The sequence below is a fragment of the Vitis riparia genome, chromosome 7 (assembly GCF_004353265.1).
Source record: "Vitis riparia cultivar Riparia Gloire de Montpellier isolate 1030 chromosome 7, EGFV_Vit.rip_1.0, whole genome shotgun sequence".
Classification (NCBI taxonomy): Eukaryota; Viridiplantae; Streptophyta; class Magnoliopsida; order Vitales; family Vitaceae; genus Vitis; species Vitis riparia.
The window spans coordinates 6,645,977-6,662,990 of NC_048437.1; the positions used below are offsets into that span (position 1 = coordinate 6,645,977).

At 31.9% G+C, this 17,014-nt stretch overlaps 2 protein-coding genes across 2 annotated transcripts; one reads left to right on the forward strand and one right to left on the reverse strand.

Annotated features, from left to right (window-relative positions):
- Positions 1 to 2,632: 2,632 nt before the first annotated feature.
- On the reverse strand, positions 2,633 to 5,476 carry LOC117917890 (pentatricopeptide repeat-containing protein At5g65570). Its single transcript, XM_034834349.1, has 2 exons — positions 3,113 to 5,476; positions 2,633 to 3,019 (listed from the first exon to the last, which is right to left on the reverse strand). The coding sequence occupies exon 1, from the start codon at positions 5,459 to 5,461 to the stop codon at positions 3,263 to 3,265; it is 2,199 nt and encodes a 732-aa protein (XP_034690240.1). The 5' UTR covers positions 5,462 to 5,476; the 3' UTR covers positions 2,633 to 3,019; positions 3,113 to 3,262.
- An 8,024-nt stretch (positions 5,477 to 13,500) lies between these two features.
- LOC117919361 (UDP-glycosyltransferase 91A1-like) lies at positions 13,501 to 15,302 on the forward strand. The gene has a single exon (XM_034836541.1). It carries the CDS (start codon positions 13,650 to 13,652, stop codon positions 15,087 to 15,089), a length of 1,440 nt encoding a protein of 479 aa, XP_034692432.1. The 5' UTR covers positions 13,501 to 13,649; the 3' UTR covers positions 15,090 to 15,302.
- The last annotated feature ends 1,712 nt before the right edge of the window (positions 15,303 to 17,014 follow it).

Here is a 17,014-nt window from a genome sequence, read left to right on the forward strand (position 1 = left end):
AAGTTAGAAATACATAAAGAAAGCAACACTTCATAGAATTTAAAACAATGAAAACATGCATTACACAAGAATACTTTACAAGCCTTGAAATCTCTCGAGTGTTTGATGTGTTGGGTGAATAGGATCATCACCTCTTTAGGAGCATATGTGGAATTCTTTGGAATGCTTAATGTTTCCTACAATTCTAAATCAATATTCTATATACAAATCATATACAAGAGTTTGCAAAAACATTTTAGGATACTTCACAAAACTCTAAGGACTTCTGCCCATTTGGGCAGGGTGTGACAAAAGGTTATAGTTAGCATTTCAAACATTTTTTTTTCTTCCACTTATCCAAGTCCTGCAACACAAATCTCATGTCAGAAGTGCAATCCAATTCCTTAACCTTCTCTATTAATTCCACCAACTTTTGATGCAGATACTAAAGTTAGGGTAGGACTAGTCTCTATCCATGAAGGTCATCAATCCAACTCATTGCAGGATTCTTCTTTAATCTCATTGTCCTTACTGCACTTTTCATCTCAATCATCTCGTTCCAATTACTAGTTGAAGCATAAAGATCAGACAACAAGATGCCTGAATCCTATATGCAATATGCAATGTCCTCCATATAACATGGAAAGTATCTACCAACCTTCTTCAATCAAAATCCCTTGTTGCATGTTGAGAGAACAATCACCAGTGAAAAATCATTCGGCTGTCTCAAATCTTTTATCTTATTAAATAGTTGAAGTGCTTCTTGTACATCATCGATGTTGTTGGTGAAGCGAAGGATTGGCTCAACAACACAATTGCCAATTTGTCAATGCCTTGGCAAGTAAGCCAAGTGATCTTGCAACCAAAATGGTCACACCTATTCAGATGGCAAAGTTGGTAAAAGATAAGAGACGAGTGCAAGCTAGCAGAAGGAGAGTGGAGTGAGTTAGTTGAGAAGAGTAACTTGCTTCATCTAACATTTATCTTAGCCATTATAATTATTATTAGATAGCTGGAATACCAAGGTTAATTTAAGAGTCATTCATTGATTCGAGATGGGGTTTATTTGATTCTTCTTTTAAGCTTGTGCAATGTTATGTCAAACTTGTCTTAATGGATGAATTTGTGAATTGATTTGGACCTAGGATGAATGAGCAAGAACATGTCTTAGATGTGAGACCTACAATTGAGTTCACAGAGACCACATCAAATTCAAGAGTAGTGCCTTGATACCTTGGTCAAATGAGTCCATCATCTATCCATAGGCACATAAAGAATCATCTAAAACTTGTGAGGTTGTTGCAAACTCTCCAAAACCATCTAACTATTTCTAAATAATAATATGCATTTACAATGTTTAAAGAATATTCTAATATTCTCTATATTGTTCTAGTGACTTCCGCTCAACTTTGGAAAATTTTAGACTATTACTAATTCCTGAAAAAGCTTGAAAGAAAGAAAATAGAAAAGAAAATTATAAGAAAAAAATTAAATGATATTTATATAATTTTTCTCTTGCTTGAGTATTTTTGGAAAAGTTCAAGGACAAAAATAAATTGTTAAGAAATGCACCAATTTTAAACCTTCCTCCACACCTTTATCTAAAAAAAATTGGGAGAAAAATCTTTTAGCATTTGCCTTTATATTTTCTTTATTTGATGCCATCTCACTTTTTTCTATGACATCTAAAGATAAGTAAATAATTTTTTAAACATTTTTCTTTCCTTTTCTTGATACTTTTCAAGAATCAAACATAGTCTTAGAGAAACTTAAAGAACTTTTGGTTTCTTTAAGGTCATATTTGGTACGCAAGAATGAGGAGCAAGAATAAATATTTCATTCATTTTCTTATTCTTTCTTATGTTTGAATAACTTAAAAAACAATGAAAATGAAACAAAAAATGATTTCTAAGGAAATGAAATGTCACTTATAAATGACATTTCAACTTAACGAAGAGGTATTTTGATTTTCTAGTACAAGTTATTTTTAAAAACATTTTTTTAAAAGTTAAAAAACTAAAAACTTTTTTGGATAAGTTGTTTTTAAAAATAATTATTTTTATTTATTTTGTAAAAAGAAAATTGTAAATTCAATTTATATATTATAGAATAAATTTAATTCAAGTCTTATTAAAAATAAAAATAATTTTGTAATTGTAAATAATTTTTTAAAAAATAGGTTTCAATAAATATGAATGGTAATATTATAATAAAATCATAAATTATATATATATATATATATATTAAATATTATAAAAATATGGATATTAACATATTATAAAAGCATTATTGATCCATTTTGTTAAAAATGAATAATAATAATAATAATTTAAAATTAATAATTATTAATACTATTTTTAAAAATTAGTAAACTTATTATTTTGTTTTTAAAAATTGTTTTTCAAGAACAACAACCAAATAATAGTATTATTTTTTTTTAAAAAAAAATTATGTTTAAATTACAAGCTCAAATAGTTTTTAATTATTTAGCTAAAAAAACTCTCAAAGATATTCTTTTTTTTAAATGAAAATAAAAAATTATTTTAAATTGTGTATAATGTGATATTTTTTTTAAAATGAAAACAAAATATTATGTTAAAATATATGTAAAGATATTATTTTTAGATTCTTATTATTAATTAACGTTAAAATATAAACAAATAATACTTTTAACCTTACATTCCTGCCTATGTCCAAACATGAGAGTTAGAATTACCGAATTCATTTTCATTCAAGAAGAAATAGAAATGAAAAAAAAAAAAAAATTATTTCTATTCCTAATTCCCACCTACCAAACATGATATTAAAGGTTCTGAAATCTCCTGACCGTTTCAAGGAGTAGGAAATTTCAGCAGAAATTGAATAGCTTTCCTCTGAACCTAGAAACTTCGCCCAACCATGAATATGCTCAAATAAAGGTGGGGCTGCTCATTTGTATAGGGTGTGACATTATCCACACGGTTGCCACAGCAGTAGTCTGATGACAAGCCTAGCAACTTCAAGTTCCCAAGGGCTAATGGAGTTGGAGCAGCTCTTCCAACTAAAAACAAAGGAAACCCACTTTAAGTTAGCCTATTAAGTGATCAGATTTTATATATATAGAAAGAAAAAGGATTACAAAACAGAAAATTACATGCAGATGGCTTTTTTTATATTATTATTGAAATAGTTGGTGCATCAATCAATGGTCCAGATCCACGGGTGCCTGTACATAATGAACAGTAGAAAATGGGTATATGCACATGAACAACCCTCGAATGAGATAAAGACCTCATGAACAGATTCACCAATAATCACCACAGGAACATAACCCATTTCTGAAATGATGAAATCTCTTTACATCTCTAGCAATTATATCCCTCCCAACAATTTTGGAGACAAATTTCATCCAAGTATGACAATCCCCACAGACTCTAAGGTTCTTGAGAATCCTGATAGTAGTATTCTTATAATTGCTCCTCCATAGAGCAAAGGCTACGGCTAGCTTCTCACTGTGATAATACAAAGACCTTATTTTCTTCTCCTCATCCAAGTCTTGCAACACAAATCTCGTATCAGGAACATAACCCAATTCCTTAACCTTTTCTATCAATTCCTCCAACTTTTCGCGTATATCCCTAAAGTTTGGGTGGGACCAGTCTCCAGCCATGAAAGTATGAATCTCTCTTTCAACATCAACCCAACTCATTGCAGGATTCTTCTTTAATCTCATCTCCCTCATCGCACTTTTCATCTCAATCACCTCGCTCCAATTACCAGTTGAAGCATAAAGATTGGACAACAGGACATGAGTGCCACCGTCTTCAGGTGCGAGATCAATCACTCTATTCATTACTCTTTTTGCCATCTCAACATCCCCATGAATCCTACATGCACTAAGCAATGTCCTCCATATAACAACATCTGAAATGTTCACCTGGTTTATCAACATTTCTGCTTCTTTAAGTCTCCCAGCACGCCCCAACAAATCAACCATGCAAGCATAGTGATCTTTGGTCAGTTCTATGTTACCGCTGTTCTTAGCAGAGGAAAAGATATGACAGCCTTCTTCAAGCAATCCTGCATTGTTGCATGCTGAAAGAGCACCCAGCCATGTAATATTATTTGGCTCAAGTCCTGTGTCTTTCATCCCATTGAATAGTTGAAGCGCTTCATGCCCAAAACCATTCTGGGCATAACTATATATCATTGAGTTCACAGATACCACATCAACTTCAAGCAAACCATTAAAAACTGACCTTGCTATTTCTGTACTTCCACATTTCCCATAGAAATCAATAAGTGCGGCACCCACATATTTATCAATATCCAGTCCAAATTTCATGACTATGGCATGAATTTGTTTCCCTTGCTCGAGCATTGCAAGGCTTGAACAAGCTCGAAGAACACTAGATAATGTGAAAGAATTAGGAGTTATTGAACTTCTTAACATTTGACGGAACTTTAATAGAGCAAGCTCTTCTCTACCATTTTGCACAAGACCCACTATAACTGATGTCCAAGTCACCTGGTTGGGGTTAATGAACTGCTTGAAAACCTTTAAAGAATCATCAACCAAGCCACATCTATAATACATTGTAAGGAGTGAAGTTTGCGAAGCAACAGCAGACTCAAGGCCAGCCTTAACGATGAGACCATGAATCAATCTACCACTAGTCAAATCCTCTAAATTCCCACAACAAACCAAGACGCTCGACAAAGTATACTCATTTGCTTCAATGCCCTTCTTCGTCATATTCCTGAAAACCTGTAGAGATTCACCATCTTCACCATGATGGCTGTAACCGACAATCAAAGCTGTAAACAAAACCACATCTTTCCCCACAACTTGGTCAGACACCAAGCGAGCATCCCTCATTTTACCAAACTTGGCATACATATCAACAAGAGCACTACCAACAAAGACGTTAGAAACCCCCACACCCAGTACCACTGACTGCCCATGAGCTCTTTGGCCTTCATGTACAAGTCCCAGATCAGAAAACGCCTTGAAAACACTGGAAAATGTGAATTCATCAGGTAGAATTCCATCAGGAACCATCCTCTGATAAATCTCAATAGCTTCTTTACTTCTACCATTCCTAATGTAAGAAGCAATCATAGAATTCCATGCAACGATGTGCCTGTGAGGCACTTCATCGAACACTTTACGCGCGTACACGACACTACCGCACTTGAGGTACGCATCAATGAGCTTATTACCTAAACTATGATGAAACCCACGTTTGAGTGCGTGGGATTGAATTTTTGTGATGTCTGTGATGGATTTTATCCCTATACATTGCTGAATCAAAGAAGAATACAACTGTAAAGACTCTGAGAAGCTTGCACCATTGTGGGCAGTTGCCAAAAAACTTTTAGCAGCACAAGTAAAAGATTTTACAATGCTAGGTGGGATTGGCCTTGGTTTGGCGTGTTGGATAGTAAACCAATTCAAATTCTCAGGGAACCCAACCGTTCTCTCGAGGAGACATCTCTGCATCTCTTTCTGGCAAGGAGCGAGACTCTCGAGTCCGTGACCCGATCCCACGTAATGAATCATACGCCATAGGGGGGTCGAATTGGGTCGGTTTTACGGAGACCCGAGACCCACTTACTGATTGGCATTTCATTACATGAACAGAGGTTTAGTGGCAAATTGGGAATTATCAGATTATAATTCATGGCTATGAATTTTTCTTTTGAAACAGATTTGAAATATAAGATTAGAAAAATGATAGAAAGAGTTCAATTGGGTAATTACTTTTTCAATGAAGGCCCAATTAAAAATGAAATTACTACTCGTACACCATATTTTTGCATCTTTAAAGAATTAAGGCCATATGTAAGTAATAATTTAAATAAATTGCATGTAAAGAGAGGACCCAAAGTGCAAATAGTAATTTATATCATGGTTAGACAATCACCTATATCCATTTCCTATGGATTTTTCAAATGAAACTCTTCTGTTTTTTTGTATCTCGATTCGATGTTTAAATTATTAGGATAAAGTCCTTAAAAACATGATGTAACAATAAAATAAAATTTATTAATATTTATATTATGATTTGAGTTTTTTTTATCCTATATTTATTCATTATGCTGAGTATTCATATCTATATCACTTGCATTAATTATGCATAACTAAGGTGCATTAGAAATTGCACAAGAGATGCAAGTTATGAATTCTTTATAAGATCGATGATTTCTTCAAAAGGAAATGATTCATTTGTGGTCTTTTAGAACATTAGAAAAGGAATGCTCCTACTTCTCAAGGATATGAAGGTACACATCATATTCTCAATATTGAATATGTATATTGGTAGATTTCATCAATTATGATGGATAGATTCAAGACCCACTGTTTGTAATTCTTTACAATTTTTTCAACAAGTGAAAAAGTTACAAAAATGTATTTATCTTAACTTTTAATTACAAAATTAGTTGTGTAGGCTATTGAAAGCTATTATCTCTTTCATTTGTAACTCCATTACCACTTTTCCTAGTGTTAAGAGTAATTGGATCTCACTAAAAACATAAAGAACCTATGACTAATCAAACATTTGGTATATAACCCTAGGTCATATTAATCTAAATAAGATCCAAATTCTGGTTAAGTCTAGACATTTCGATTTTAAATGATCTTTTAGTTTGTAAATCATGTATAGATAATAAAATGGTTAAGAAGATGTTTACTATTAAGAACATATGAAATGTTTGAAGTTAGTGTATACAAATATGTATAAAACTTTATTCATGGGCGCTGCTCTAATTTACTTACTTTCCTTAAAATTGGTACTATACTAATATTAATCGAGTAAAATGTAGGAACACTTAGGTTAAGAGAAAAAACACATTCTCTCTAAAGAGATTCAAAACCTCAATGATTTGATAATGTTAGAAATGCATTAATAAATTTTCCTATTTACATAAATGGCAAAGCTTAAAGTTCCGTAAAAGCAAGATCCTTCTTTGGCCAAGAAAATGTTAAGAATAAATAAGAAAAAAATAAATAAAATGCTTACGACAATTTTATGAAATATTGAAGACTAGTTATAAGTAAATTATGCCCATCAAACTATTTAAGAAATGATAAAATTTATGTGGGACTAGAATTTAGAAACATCTAGGAAAATTTGCATGCACCTAGTCTTAGGATTTGGGACCAGACTAATCCAAATATTTTCTACACTAATGGACCTTTACAAGTGCATAAAAGCGTTCATGACACTTTAAAAACTCTCATCCACCAAGAATAGTAGGTATAATCCATAATAAATACAAGAGCTACCGATGGTGAGTTAAAATATAAGTGAAAAATGTGTTATGCTCTAAGATGCAATCACAAATACGTGTAGATGGTAGAAGAAAGAAGTTGGAATTCGATATTTGGTACAAGAGATATTGATATATTAATTGATGGTGAAAATAAAGTGGATTTGTAGCTCAATGAATAAAAATATAATTAATTAAAAGATTGTAAATTACAATTTCATAGGTTTTTATCAAATAGATAGACTGAGTTAAAATACAAAAGATATTTTTTATGAGCCTTGGTAAATGAGTTTCTCTAGCTACCATCCGATTTTAAGAGTCCGTTTGATAATGATTTTAAAAAATGTTTCTAACATTTTTACTACTTAAAAATTTTTATCATTCAAATATTAAAAAAATTATGAACATTTTATATAACCACTATCAAATGTACTCTAAGACAGAGAAAAGTATAGGTTATGCTAGGGTATCAAAAATCACTTTTTATTATCATACACACTTTTTCAAACCAATAGGGTATCGAAACATGGAATGACCACTTTTTAAACCAATAGGATATCAACACATGGAAAGGTCATTTGAATGAAAACAAAAAAACAAAAAACAAAAAACAAAACCAATTTTTGGAACTATTTTATTAATTTTTAGAGTTATTTATAAAGTTGTAAAATAAATAAAATTTTGTAAAAATAAAAATTTTGTGAAATAAAAGTTGTTATTTATTTTATAATATAAAATTACACTAGTAGAAAAAATGCAATTTATGACACTTGATTCTTTGGCGCCTCTAAAAAGTGTCAAGGAATTGGGTCGCTTCTAAACCATATATATTTGATTCAAGGATGCTTTTTAAGTTGATGCTTTTGGAAGTGTCATGGTTGGAAATGGAAGGTAACCTTGGCATTTTTATAAGTGTCATTGAAATGGAGTTCAGACATTGGCACTTATATTAAGCGTCATTGAATTTACTAGTATATATTTCTTTCTTTTTCCTCGTCCTAACACATTACACTCTCATCCCAACCCTTGGAGCCCTAAGCCAAGACAATCACCCACATCTTCAACCACCACCAGCACTAATCGATGAGAAAATGTTACGAACATGTTGAAGTTACTCTCATTTCATTTCTTTTTGGTTTGTTTGCTTACCTAGAAAATGAGAGAAAAAACCATAAATTAGGTTTAAATTTTTTGAATCCAAAATCTTGAATTGGTTGATTGGATTTCAGTTATATATAACTTTCTGATTTTTATGTTTGATTAAGAAAAGCGTGAGAGGGATTTGAAAAATGCAGAGGCCCTATTTTCCTAAACCCTAACTCTTTAAACAATCCATTATTGAGGCTTTCTCCATTGTAAGGAACCTCGGGGTGCACTTGTTTTATCCATTACCAGCTTCTAGAATTGACTGCATTTTTTCTTAGTTTCTCGATCCACTTTACTTAACACCTCTGGTGCTGCTCCTGGAAGGGGCAATCAGTGTATAGAATGATGTCAGTTGTTTAAATATGTTTCACTTGTCCAATAAATGGTTGAATTTTTGTTTAAGGTTTGGAGTAACACCATTGAGTCCATTATGCAGACAATTTTTATTTCAGAATTTCTTAATTTTCTGAAATGTTTTATGTGCAGTGTCTGGGTTGCACGCAGACCACCAGGCTATGCTTTTATCGACTTTGATGACCGTATGTTTTAAAGATTTTCTTGTAATGGTGTTTATTGTTCTTGAATTTTCTCTATGCTTGAACCCCATGCCAACAACCATTTCATCTCTTTTCTCTAATTTCTGGACAAGTTTGTCTTCCTCTTCACCTCAATAATTATTATTAATTTTCATTGCTATTTAGGGTTGGAGACCTAATAATAAGAAAGAATATTCTGTTCTATGTTGGGTTTTGGGTTTCATGTTGTTGTGTTTCGATCGTGTTGATGGTTTTGTTTGTATGATGAGAGGGATGCTGGATAATGACCAGGTACACCAGGTCCAAAGTAATGGGTTATATCCCATTGGTCATCGCCCTGTGTGAAGAGATATCTGAGTAGAAGAAATTTATCTCTTAATGACTTCATCAACTGAGTTCAAACATAATTTAGTCTAAGCCTCTATACAACAACTTAGAATATTTTCCATATTTTGCAGTATCTTTTATTTGATAATTCAGCTCATGTTTATCCTTTTAGTTTCTTTCCCTTTGTCATCCTCTAATTTTTCCTTATTGTCTTCGGCTACTTGAATTCTTGATATAAATCTTTAGGAGTTTTATTTTGCATAATGATAGTTAAAAAAATATTAATTGAATTTATTTTAAATAATTAGATGATTTTAATATTTAAAAAATCAAATTAAAAATAATAATTTTATTGTTTAAAAAAATTAGTGATTTTAATATTTAAAAGTTATTTATGAATATCTTATCAACTTGAAAAGGTAATTTGTAAACTGTTTGAAAATTAAGACAATATTTTTCTATTATGGAGATTAATTAGATTTAATTATAAAATGATCAAATTTTAAATTTGTAATTTTAGCAATTATTGATTTTAATATTTAAAGGTCATTTATGACTATCTTATCAAACTTGGAAATGTAATTTGGAGAGCGTTTGAAAACTAAGATAATATTTTTTCATTTATGAAGATTAATTTGATTTGATATTTAAAATTTTAAAATAAAATTTTATCCGAAAAGGTAATTTGGAAAGTGTTTAAAAAGTAAGACAATTTTTTTTTATTTATGGCGATTTCTTTGATTTTATATTAAATAAATCAAAATTTTAAAATTTAATTTTATTGTTTGAAACTTTTAGTGATTTAATTTTAAATTTAAAAGTCATTCATGACAACCTTATCAACTTGAAAAGGTAATTTGGAGATTGGTTGGAAAGTTAGATAATATTTTTCTATTTATGGAGATTAATTAATTTGATTTGACATTAATTTTAAACTTTCCTTTTAATATAAAATTTTAATAGCTTCTAAGTAAAATGTCATATAAGTCTTTATACAGGCATATGAAAATCGAACCAAATTTTGATACTAACCTTGACTTGGTGGTTTTCATTTGTGCTCTTGTAGATCTTATATTAGTTTAGTTTCTTAAATTTGGCATATTGGATTAAGATATATACGATAAGTTTGGCATATACTTTTTTATTCATTTTATATCTTTTTTTTCAATGAAATAATTTAGATAAAATGTGTAATTCCACCTATTTACCTAAAAACTAGATGTTGATGCATGTATACATCATTATTTATTTTTTAATAAATATAATTAACTTTATTTATTCTTCGTTGTCAGGATTGCAAGGTTTTATCATATGTTGACAAGGTTTGTGGGTTTGTAAAATATAGTCTAGATTATGTGTTAAGAACAAGAAACCAATTATACCAATTTTATTATTTATTTCTCAAGTTAGTCTACCAATGTAGGTTTAGAGTACATCACTTAACAAAAGCTATCCAAATTCGTGAGCATACCATATTTATGTGGAGTTTGTTGTAGATTTCCAATAAGTTAAAAGAAACTTTATTGTCTTTTCAACGCCTTCTTCAACCTTGCGCACTCCACCTTATACAAAGAATAGAAAGAGGAGAGGTCATTTCTAATTTTTTAAGTGGACCTTCGTTTAACGTATTTGAGGCCTCTTTAAATATTAAATATATATATTATTTTATTAATAAAAGTTACTCTAGATGGTTGAGTGACTACACAACTAATCCTAATTTAAAAATATAAAAGTTTTGAGTATTCTTTATGTGGGTTCATAAATGTGTTCTCCTTATTACATTTCTATTTTTTTTTTTTTTTCTTTTTCATAAAAAAACAAGATATCCAACTTTCAATGTTTTTTAATAATATATCTTCATTATTATTGAATGGAATGAGATGTAGTGATTAGACAAAGTGGTCTTCTATTGTTGATTAATGAAAACAAGTTATCATTTTATATGACAATTAGGAGTAGAAGGTAATGATTGTGACAAAATGACAATTAGGAGTAGAAGGTAATGATTGTGACAACTAGGAATAGAGGGCTAGATGCACATAAGACATGGTTTTTAAAGGCAAGTATCTCCTTTATTTATAAAGGTAATCCGCCACTACACTAGAAACTTCTCTCTTAAAGATAGAATAGCTTGAAAGAATGACTAAATAGAAGATAAAATTTTATTTTTATTACTTTACAATTAATTATTTACTTTTATAATTGCATAGGAGTTATATGTTATCCTAAACAAGACAATGATACATTTCATGGTTTTATTGAAATAAAATATAAAAAGAAGTTTATTTTCCTATCCTTGGATTCTTATCATACACTTACCTAATGATTTATATTTTCAAAAACTTTGAACAAGCACCTCTTATCAACTCAATAAAATTAAAAGTCAAAGGAACTAAAATAAAAGTAAAAACTAATCAAGTAAATAAAAAATAAAAATATAAGAAATTAATATTAACATAGTGATAGTAAGATGGTTTTCATCTTATTTGGACCTTGGTATTATTTTTAACTGTGCATAGTAGGTCTTACGTTATTCTTCTATTTGATAATATTTTAAGAGTTCTTTATTAAAAGTCCATAAGAAGCTGCCCCAACTCCTATGCTTCATTAATTAGCTTTTGAGATTTGCATTTGTTAATGTTGAAAGAAACTATGTGTTTCTTTCTTATAAAGTAGGCAACGATTATCATTGTAATTCTTAAGATTGATGCTTTTCATGTTACTTGTTGGGAACATGCAAGTAAGTCTACTAGTTGAATGATATTCATGTTGATCCACTAAGGGCATATTTGAGTGCATTTTTTTCTTCTATTATTTTTCTTTCATGAACTTTATATCAATAAATCAACATAGGAATAAACGAGAGTTCAAGTTCATTGCATTGCTTTTCAAATATATAACTTAATTCATTCATCTTTCATTTGCTTCAATTTTTTATTAATTTCTATTTTTATTTTTACTAATAAGTTTGAACTCGATAATGAATCAATTTTTAAATCTCATGTATGATTGTTTGAACATTCATAAGCCAGTATATGATTATGTAAATTTTGTTGAATTTTGAATTTCATCATTCGATTATATTTGGTTAAAACTCTTCATAATATACATTAGTTTTTCTTGTAAATTATTTTGAATTCCTTTTCTTATAATTTTCTCATTTTCTTGTAGTGGCTATTTTGTGAAAAATTAAATTTGTCAATGTTTATTTTTATTTTTTTAATTAACCTCTTTTGATTTATATTACTCTAATGTTATTCATAACCTCTTTGAAGCAAAAGCCTAATGCAGGGATGATGCCAATGATAAGATAAATGAAGATTTATTTTTCTTCACTATCAACGTAGTATAAATCATTTTAAAATGGATCTTTTCAATAATTAAGGGAACTAAGACATATTCATGTGGTTGTATACTTAATGATTGAGATAATTATTTTACTTAGTGACAGTATTTTTTAACACTAATAATTTATTTACTCTAGTAAAACTTTTTACCTTCAATTGAGAAGACAATTGAATTTATATTAAAAACCTCTCTTCAAGTGACTTTTTTCTATGATTCAACAAAATTGAATTTATATCAAAAGAGATATTTTGAAGAGATATCTTTAATATAAATTGTGTTTAACTAATAAAAAAATTGTGAAAATGTGTCTCTTCGATATACATCTTTAATATAAATTCAAAATTTTAAAATTATAGAAGATGTTTCTTTATTTTAAATTCAATTTTTTTTATAATGTATATTATTTATATAAAAATTATTAAAAATGTTTTTTTTAAAGAGATTCTTATAGTTAAAATTCAATTTTTTTTTAATATTTATTATTGATAATGAAAATTATGGATAACGAAGGGACAACTAGTAACGTGGCAAAAAGTTCCATAAATTTGTAAATACTAGACTACAACGGATTTGATTTTTCATTATTTGACTTAATACTTAAAGTATTTTTAATGCACCAAAAATTGTCTATTTTTTAGTTTATTTCATCTCCTTAAAACAAAGGAATACGCATGTTGTTTACTTATTTCGCTTATTCGGCTTTGGTTTTTAATTTATTTGGTATATTCAAGTCCAAAATTTAATTTATTTCACTATTCTACAATCAAAACAAATGATACACGTCAGCCCCTCAAAAATAAATCAAAGGTCTCTCCCTCCTAAAACTCGAAAACCACCTCTTGTGGACGCTTGTGGCCGGAGCACACGCTTCAAGGTGTTATGTACACTTGGCGGATTTTAACAGGTGCAAGTCACACTCTCGCCATTAAGCGGCTGTGACGATTTGAAGAAAAACTGCAAAACCAGGATAAGCAATCGCGAATTCATGACGTTCTCACATACGCACATAGAACTGCTATCCGTGTAGTAGAGCCGATAAAAGTTTCAACGGGGAAGGCCATGGATTCTCAAGCTCTGCTATCAAAACAAGATGATGCTAAGCTTCACATAGTCTTGTTTCCATGGCTGGCTTTTGGCCACATGATACCATACTTGGAGCTGGCCAAGCTCGTTGCTCAGAGGGGTCATCATGTCTCCTTCGTTTCCACCCCTAGGAACATCGATCGCCTCCCAAAGCTGCCTCCTAATTTAACACCTTTCATCTCTTTCGTAAAGATCCCCTTACCCCATGTGCCAAACCTGCCGGAGAATGCTGAAGCCACCACGGATCTTCCGGAGAACAAGGTCCAGTTCCTGAAGCAAGCCTACAATTTGCTAGAAGAAGGCATAACTGGCTTCCTGGATGCTGCGGCTCCCGATTGGGTTCTTCATGATTTTACTGCTTATTGGTTGGTGCCTGTCGCCACCAAACTGGGTATAGCATGCGGATTTCTGAGTATTTTCACTGCGTCTGCTCTGTGTTTTCTCAATCCTAGCGGTCAAGATCATCGTACGGAGCCGGAGGATTTCACCGTTGCCCCCAAGTGGGTGCCCTTTCCTTCAAGAGTGGCGTTTCGGTACTTCGAGGTCGTGAAGATCTTCAACAATGCTATAGCGGGTGATGCTTCCGGTACCTCGGATATGCACCGGTTCGAGGCCTGTCTCAGAGGCTGTGATCTGTTGGCCGTGAGAAGTTGCACGGAGTTGGAACCCGAGTGGTTGCGCCTTCTGGAGCAGCTTTACCAGAAACCAGTCGTTCCGGTGGGTCAGCTCCCTCCCATCTTGCCTCACGGTGGGGACGATGACGAGGATGAGACGTGGCTGGAAATCAAATGTTGGCTGGACAAACAAGCAGGAGGATCGGTGGTGTATGTGGCATTCGGGAGCGAGGCCAAACCCAATCAGACTGAACTCACTGAAATCGCACTTGGATTGGAGCAGTCCGAGTTACCCTTCTTCTGGGCACTAAAATTGAAGCGCGGGCCTTGTGATACTGAGGTGATCCAGCTGCCAGAAGGATTCGAGAAGCGAACCAAGGGTCGCGGGGTGGTGTGCACGAGTTGGGCGCCTCAGCTCAAGATACTGAGTCACCCCTCCATTGGTGGGTTCTTGAGTCACTCAGGGTGGACCTCTGTGGTGGAGGCACTACAGTTGGAGAGACCTCTAATTCTGTTGACCTTTTCAGCGGATCAAGGCTTGAACGCTAGCTTTTTACGGGAGAAGAAGATGGGGTGCTTGATCCCCAGAAATGAGGAAGATGGGTCGTTTACAAGGGAGGCAGTGGCCCGGTCACTGAGGCTGGTGGTGGTGGAGGAAGGAGGCAAGATTTACAGGGACAAAGCCAAGGAGATGAGAGGAGTGTTTGGAGACAGGGACAGACAGAACCAGTACGTGGATACTTTGGTGAGTTGCCTGAAAGAGCATAGGCATATCCATAAAGCAAAAGCATGCGCCGACTGAACCGAATGGAATGGAGGGTTTGATGGGATGGTATTGGTTCAACACTTGCCATCATTTTAGGTTTTTGAGATTAAGTCATTTGACCAGTGTAATGAGATGATATGTTACCTCAAGATAAATCTGATTCCTTCCTACATTGGCTTGTTTCAAATTTTCAATTGGCCTTTGGAAGTGCGTTTTCTGGTATAGCATTGACTATAGTTTATTATTTTACGTTTGAGAGTTAATATTTTCATTTCTGTCAAAAAGGTGTATCAAAACGATTGATTCTGCATTAGCAAAAGTTCATTATTTAATTTGTCTATGATCATATTAAACATTATCTTAAGTTTTTAGTTATATTAAATGTCTTTTTCTCAATTGAAATAATTATGATGACACGAAGGACAGACAGGCAGCCCGCGGCCCACGGGGGCCTCTGCAAGAATATGATGACTCCAAAACAGACCCCTTAAAATGAGTGACGAGTAAAAAACAAAAGAAGAGGGGGGACGAGAGAGGGAAATAAAATTGCTAGTTGTTCCTGATTTCTGATGACCCTATAAATTAGAAGAATTGGAAACATTACCAAATGACCCGAAAATATATATATATATATATATATATATATATATATATATATATATATATATATATATATATATATATATATATATATATATATATATATATAGATATATATATTATTATTATTATTACCACGGAAGTCAATCCAAACGGTGGCTTGTAATTTTCATGGACATTGAAGTTCTAACCTAAGTGGAATTCAAATTTCTCATATTGTGTGTAGGGGCCTTCACACGGCAGGACAATAATTAAAGTAATATTTAACTATCTATAAACTTCAATAATAAACTATAACCGTTTATAAAAAAATAAAATGTATTAAATATCACCCCAAGTTTAGTTTTCAAATTAGGTGATATTTGTTTTTTGATTGAATAGAAAAAAGTTAAATATTGGATTTTTTTCTATTTCATTAAAAACAATTTGTTAATGTCAACTAAAATGACTAATTTGAGTTTATTGATAACAAGTTTATTTTAATTATATTGGTTGATATCAATAGATTACTTTTATCCGAATAGAAAAAGTCAAATATTTTTGTTATTTCTATTCAACTAGAGGTATCCAATGGGTTAGACCACCCATTTTGGCTTGTGGCCTAACACGCCAAAAGATCGGGTTGGGCCGACATGGGCCAAAGGAGTGGACCATGCTGGGCTTAAGGAAATAGTCTGTCATGCCATTATGTCGACTCATTTGACCCTTTAAATATCACTTTTTACTATTTAATTTTGACTTAAAAAATTAAATTAAAATTTTTAATTAAATGAGTGGCCTGTCGGCACAGTATGACACAACATGATTAACCCATGGGCTTATGGGCCGTGCCGGACCACCTATTTGGCTTGCATGGGTCGACCTGACCCAACACGATTTTCAAGTGGGTCATGTCGGACTGGCACATTGGCCCATAATGATCGACCTAGTAAACATCGGGCCGTTTTGGCCTAACACAACCCATTGGACACCTATATATTTGATCAAAAAACAAACATCATCTTAATTTGATTAATTGATAATAAAAATGAATAAACTATAAAAATGATTTATCTTATCAATTTAAGAAAATGTTAAGAGTATCAAATCATTATCTATAGGTCATTTCATGACAAAACTTAGGTCATTATATGGTACAAATAATGAAACTAAAATATGAGAGAATGGAAACAAAATATAAATATAAAGTAATGAGATGGAATTGATTGTAAATCAATGGGCCAATACAAAGCAATGAAATCTAATTACACATGATGCATTGTGATTGGTCTATAAGTTTATTGGTAAACCAAAGTTTGGTTAATCTTGATTTTGACAATTGTTACACGATGTTTAGATTTAGTGATTTTATTTTAAGTATA